This window comes from Corvus brachyrhynchos, unplaced genomic scaffold (assembly GCF_000691975.1).
Source record: "Corvus brachyrhynchos isolate BGI_N302 unplaced genomic scaffold, ASM69197v1 scaffold97, whole genome shotgun sequence".
NCBI classification, from domain to species: Eukaryota; Metazoa; Chordata; class Aves; order Passeriformes; family Corvidae; genus Corvus; species Corvus brachyrhynchos.
The window spans coordinates 3655367-3662210 of record NW_008239758.1 but is presented as its reverse complement, the minus strand read 5'-3'; the positions used below and the strand labels follow the sequence as shown (position 1 = coordinate 3662210).

At 39.7% G+C, this 6844-nt stretch overlaps 1 protein-coding gene across 2 annotated transcripts in view; it reads right to left on the bottom strand.

Annotated features, from left to right (window-relative positions):
* Positions 1-6844, bottom strand: part of SH3GL3 (SH3 domain containing GRB2 like 3, endophilin A3) — a 58073-nt gene that overhangs the window by 43519 nt on the left and 7710 nt on the right. Inside the window, exon 3 of one of the 2 annotated variants that reach the window (XM_017742664.1) lies at positions 3014-3093. The exons of the other annotated variant lie outside the window; for it this stretch is intronic. Within the exon in view, the coding sequence (XP_017598153.1) occupies positions 3014-3093 (80 nt within the window). The remainder of the gene's footprint in view (positions 1-3013; positions 3094-6844) is intronic. 2 annotated transcript variants of the gene reach the window in all.

Sequence of the window (6844 nt, the reverse complement as noted above, 5' to 3'; positions counted from 1 at the left end):
AGCCGGGCGGGGGGAGGGGAACCCACGGGGAGCACCCACGGGGAGCACCGCCGGGGCACCCAGGGAGCACCGCACCCACGGGGAGCACTGCCCGGGCACCCACGGGGCACCGCACCCACGGGGAGCACCGCCCGGGCACCCACGGGGCACTCTGCCCGTGGGGAGCACCGCCCGGGCACCCACGGGGCATCCCGCTGGCAGGGAACACTGCCCGAGCACCAAAAGGCCAGTCAGCTGCCTGGTTCCATCTGTCTTATGTCTAATAAGGCTGAAAACGTCTCATAATGGGTCTGTCTCATTTCTTGTGGTTCAACGTAGCATCTCTAGCTGAGCTCATTAACCTCAGGTCTATTATTGTAGGTAGTAATTTAATTATAGCTCTTAAAACATGAAAGCTCTTGTAGTAGTCCAGAACACACCTGGTTGGTGCTGTGCACCAGAACAAAATCCACTTGGTAGTGTGATTCCAAACCTGCAGCGATGCTGCTCAGGGCTCCAAAGGGCACAGTCTCTCACTCAGAGGAGCAGATGGACTAGAAAGAGCTCTGCTGAAAGGATGTTTTAGTTGGTTGGTTGGTTGTTATGTGAGGGATTGATTGGTTATATACTGAAATATGACTGTGTATCAGGAATGTGCTGATATAAATTGGAGATGTGGTTCTGCCTTCATGGGAAAGCACTTCCAAGCGACGCTTAGATTCTGGGGAAGATAAGCTCTGTGATAATGCTGCTTGATCCTGGCTGTAAGGATACTTGGGAGTTATGATTCAGCTGAAACTTATGCAGGGACCTGGGGAGCAGTTCAGAAATAAGCTTTGCTGGCTGCAGCAGGGCTCTCTGTTACTCACTGTCATGCTCACTGCATTTTGATTGGGTTGGGAGAGAAAGGCATTTCCAGAGTGTGTTATAATTACTTCTTTAGAATAGCAAAGAAGAAAAAGAAAGGCATTTCCAGAGTGTGTTATAGTTACTTCTTTAGAATAGCAAAGAAGAAAAAAATATAAGAACTTTGAGAGTGATTTTCACATTGTAAATTGGGAGAAAGGAATCACTGTTCGCACTTTTTAGAAAAAGTTATTATACCACTAAGAAATTAAGTGTAAAGACAAACACATTAATGAGTTAAGGATCTGGATATTACTTGACAAAGGACTCTGTAGAAGAGGCAGAAGAGAAAGCAAAGAGGAGAGCACCAGTCAGCATTTGCTCTGGAAGGTTTTTGGAAATGTTTGAAAGAAGCCTGCAATCACCATGCTATCTGGTGCCACCTGTGTCTAGGTCGGCCTCCTTACAAGTAAATATGATTACACCTCAGACACCTGATTTCAGCAGTTGTTTCTCCTCCCTAATTGAAACTGGCAGCAAGATGTTAACTGCCAGGGCCAAATTAGGTATGGCTTAAATTAGCGACACATTTGTAGACACCTCAGGTGAGGAAATAAGGTCTAAACGAAGATATTGGAGCTCCATAAAAGGAACTAAAGCAAGCTCTTACTGTACTATGGAATTAGGGAGAGAAGGCAGCTTTGGCTAATCTTCGCCTTTAAGAATGGCTGGACCAGAGCAAAGAAGGAAGGGGTTTGAAATAAATCGCTGTGGAGGGGAATGAATGGATTAGGGAGTTGCTGTTGCTCTTAGCTGTAAAATTGGATTAGATAAAGAACTTTAATAAGGCTGTATGCCTACAACTTTTTTTTTTAATCCTGCTTGTAGCCCAAGGATAGCAGCCATGTTGTCTCTGCTGAAGTGATACAAGAATTTGCAAGTGGGAAATGCACTGTGGAAATTTCACTTCAAAGCCTAATTGCTCAATGACGCAGACAAGGTGAAAACCTAATTAACGAGCCATCTTGAATAGTCCAGGTGTTAATGACTTGGTGGAGGCACCCTGAAAAACACAGGTATTCAGTTCAGATACAAGTAAAAGTTATAGCTTGGAGTCAGTAATACAAAGTGGCTAAGGAATGTTGGAAGGCTTTATAATCACATAGTTAGATCTCATGGAAAAAAAGGATTGGAATTTGCTGGGTGATAATCCTTAAGTTTTATGCAAAGTTAGTGATTTAGTCTGCAAAATGAGGGAAATGAGAAATACTACAAAAAAAATGGGAAGTGGTTCAGATAAATGCTGATGCGATGGTAAGAAAGCTTCTCTTAAAGGTAACTGTTACAAGCAGAAGAGGTCAGGGCATAGTAACACAAGGGCAGAGTGAAAAATACTTCACAAAGGGGGCCTTCAGGGCAAAAGTTCCAGATGTCTGTGTATTTAAACAACAATTACAGCTCCACTACTCAGGAAACATTAAGTGCATGAGAGGAATCCATAATGGCTCCAATATTTTACTGAATCAGGTGTGTTAAAATGGACAATGAAATTTGTGCAAACTGAGAACTCCTAACTGGGTTCAGATCAAGGTAGTGACCAGAAAATATGCACTGCCTGCTTACATGGGAGAACTGTGCTTGAAAATGGGTCCTCTGAAATTCAAACAAGATAGACTCGTGGATAAATGGTTAAATTTATAATTCACTTGCATTTCAGTATGGCTAATACTATGGAAAAAACACTGTCAGCAGAAACTCCATCTAAGGATATGGCAAACAATCTCTAAGGTGTTTGGTTTTCAATGAACAAATCATCTTACTATGAACAAATCATAAACTAGAAATATTGTTTAAATTATCTAGAGGCATCTTAGCATTTGAAATTACTTGGAATTTGAAGCCAACTCCATCCACATTCGTTTGAATGTCTTAAAAATAATGAAAACTGTCATTGAAATACAATCTGGGTCTTTAGTGGTTACTGCCTTAAAAGAAAACATCAAAAAGGGGAGGAAAGATGAGTTTGTGATGAAATTCTATTGTATTTGATTCTGGGCCACGCTGACTACTTTATTAAAGCACTTTTTTTTTAATATTTAAGCCTTAAGGAAAAGATAAATTACTGTGCATCAGCTTATCATGCAATACATTTCAACACAAGGCATTAGGAGACTTTGGATGTACTCACCTGATCCAGGATAAGAGCAACTACAGTGAGCAAGACTCTCAGACATGATGTGATATCCATTAATGGTCTGTAAGGATTCTCTGTATGTAATGACAGGGCAGATTACCTGGTTAGTTTTCATGTTAGTTGTCAAAATTGTGGCAATAGGCTGTGTTTTTTGGTCACAGGAGGAGAATATATTAGAAACTTATTGTGTAGAAAACAAGCATTTGGAAAAGATGATCCTCTAGGAAAAATATGCCATTTGAAAGAACAATTAGCCAATAATCCATTCTACAAGAGCAAACTTGTAGAAAGCCTTCAAAATAAAGTAGGCTCAGATTCATCCAATTCGACAATTCTAGAATAAAGAGGGGATTACTAAACTGAATTGACACGCTTAAGTTTTGACTCAAGCAAATGAAGTAATATATAACATAGTGTTCCAGAGTGAAATCCAAAGGACTAGAACACTTGGTGAAATTGGTCCCAAATGTCATCCATTTCATCATTTTACAGGTGTCACACAACAAACTTGGGAGCTGACACTGCAAAAGCAATGCCAGCAGCAAATTACCCCAAGAACAAGAACAGAAGAGAATCTTTCTGCAAAAAATGCCCAAGACAGTAAGGACATCTCATGTACCTGTTTCAGCAGCCTTTCTATATACTTAAATGAAAGAATTATTTATAATTAAACAAAAAAAGTTGGTCATACGAAGACACGTTCATGCGCAGGAGCAGGCCAACACAACGTTTCTGTTTCTCCAACACTACCAAGCAATTCTGCAGGTCAGCACATTCTGCACAGATAAACTGGCTCAGGTATTTTTGACAGGGCTTTACATTGCAGTATACATTTCATAAGAAATCATAAGGAACGGAAAAGAACAGACAGTTTTCTCTGCACAGCCAGCACTGGCCAGAACTTGGAAAGCTCCCCATTCCAAACGGACGCTTCTGGCAGTTCGAGCAGGAATATGTGACCCTGGGGCCAGCAGACACTCTGGCTAACCTACTGCAGTTGTTTAGGATGCTTATGTTTGCTCCCCAGATCTTCTAACTAAATGTAGCTCGTGAATTATTTTTGGCATATGTGACTGTTCTTCTCAAGCTGACTTTCCATATGCGTTGCTTTACCATTATCCAGATCTTTGCTTTTCTTGTCTCCTTCCTGTGTTTGTATTCCACATGCTTCTCCATGATACTGTACCTACCTTCTGTCCTCACTTTGCTAAATCTCTGGCTGTTGCTCTGCAAGTGTCAATAACAAAACAAAAGTTTGTTAGGTCTTATGCCATTAAATAATAAAGATGGTTCTAATTTTGTATTTCTTTTAAAAAGATATATAAACAATTTAGGTGAGTTCAAAATCTAGATAGAGGGGGTTTTTTTAAGTTACATATGTCCGTACTATAAGTAGATACTCTAATTTTGAAAACTCAACAACCTACTTTTTTGTGTATACAGCTCTGTCATTCTGAAGCTTGTAAAAATTAGTAATCCTAATCTTGCAAATTATACCATGTGGATGGACTCCTGGACAGTTCCAGCTTGGAGATATTGTAACTTTTAGGTGCCTATGTTGCTCCTGGTATCACTAAAAAAACAGGTTTTGCAATTAATGTATTACCTGGGTACTCAGTGCTCTCAGAAAACTCTAGACTGCTCAGAAAAAAATTAGTTATGTGTGTAAATTAAAACAAAGATGTGACTGCCCAAAATTACTCCACAGAGGAAACAAACCTGAAAATACTGGAATATTACTAATCCAGTATACCCAGAGCATTTTTATTTCCTCCTCACTTGCAGTTTTCAACTTGCTAAACCATTGGAAGAAACCTGTAAGATGTTTCCTTTTGGATAGGTCTATTGCCCTAAATGGAAACATTTCCGTTTTCTGACCAAATCGGAAAAAACATCACTTAAACTTTGAATCTCATCATTGTCAGTGCAGCAGCATTACTTCACACGAGCAGCTGGTCTGCCTGCTTCATCCCTCCGTGGATGTGCTCCCTCCAGGGACTGCATCCCCCCGAGTGCAGATCCCTGCGTGGGGCTGCTCTGGGAGCAGCGGTGGGAGCTGCGGTCTGAGCACAGCACGGCCAGCAACGGGAACCGAGCGCCTGGGTACCAGCGGGAGCTGCTCCGTGGAGGTACAGCAAGGTAACAAATCCACCAGGAAAGGCTGGGTTGGGAAAAAAACCCTTTTGCTATTGGAAAATACCAAAAAGAAATATGTGGCCATTTCTGAGCTGAAATGTCTTAGCCTCTTTTCTGGGGAAGAAAAAGCAACCTATTGTAAAACCCTATTTGATTTAAGAGAAAAACAAATGTTGATGGATCAGCAATAACCACAGAAGGAACATCTCTCTTTGTGGTGGCCTTTCTGAAGTAGCTATGCTCCTTCTGATTAAAGAGTAAGGCAAAATAAACTCTTAACTTTTGATGAGTCATTGTAGTAATGTGGAGAAATGTTGCTTTGATTTAAATAGATTATACCCGAGTTCTGTGCTGCTGATTCACAGGTGACAAAATAAAAGTACTGATTGTCTGCACACAGCTGCCTGTGTTCATCAGAAAATGCTGAGACTCTCATTGCTGACAATGCCAGCACAAATTTGAAGTTGAAATGTTGCTAGGAGAGTAGCACTAGCTTCAGAAAGGTGTGAAGGACATTCACGGTCACCTTAAAATTACTGTACCGTAAACTACTGTATCATTCTGTTTCAAAGCAGAATGTTGTATAAACTGGATCACATTCACTGTCTGAAACCCGATCTAGAATTTCATGTAACTGTTATTGAGGTACAGAACAAAGGTTTAAGTAACATCTTAGCAAGTCTTGATCTTTATAATGATGTTTTTCAGTGGAAAAAGGCCCCACTGAAAACCAGCACATACTGCCTTGCCTTGCTTAGAGAATGCAATGCACAAGCTTTTAAAAATCATGATTTATTCAGCTTTATCAGAGAAATAAATATATAATCAGCAAGAAATCTGAGTAAAAATCTGCAAGGACACAGATTGCATGTAGTGAAAGGAGACAAATAGTAAAATGAAGTAAAAAATCCAGTGGTTTATCTTCTCCATGTGTAAATAGATGCCTAATTCTATTTTAACTTGCAGAACAGAAAATTTTAGCAACTCTGTGACACAGAGTCCTTATATAATACACAATGTGAACAATTCAAAGAGTTTGACTGATTTTTAAAAGCAATTTGAATATCAGTAAGTATCTTGTAGCAAGTTTGTGAATATTCAGGCATACCTGAATTTAACAAAACTTTTACAACATAGATGTTGTTTTGCTTTCAGTGTAATTTAATAGGTCTTTTGGGATCTGCCGTGTTTGAACATCTGGGAAACATCATATGTTGTCTGTTGATCAATGAGGCAACAGGAAAGGCATGATGTGACACAGATGTTAAATATGGCAATACTCCATAGACCAACTGGATCACAAATGGGAATGATCAGACTTTGAAAAATCTGATTAAGATTCATTGACTGGATAAAATTCAACACTGTTTTTATTTCCCTCAAATTTCCTAACTGGTCTTATAACAGTATTATAGTGGGTATTATTGTGGTCAATGAATTATTGCAAACTGGCTTATTTGGAGGAACAAAACAATGTAACTGAAGACAAGGACTTTTACTATCAAATACTCTACAGGAAGATGAATACAACTTGCCAGATCCCTGCTGTCTCATCGTGAAGATTAATGTCTACTACTGGATAACTCTGCCACTTCTCGTAAAACAAAGAATATATAAAGCAAATTTATTGCATTAGTTTAAGCCTCTGTTAATTGACTAACTGCCACTATAGTAAGAAACCTTTTTCTC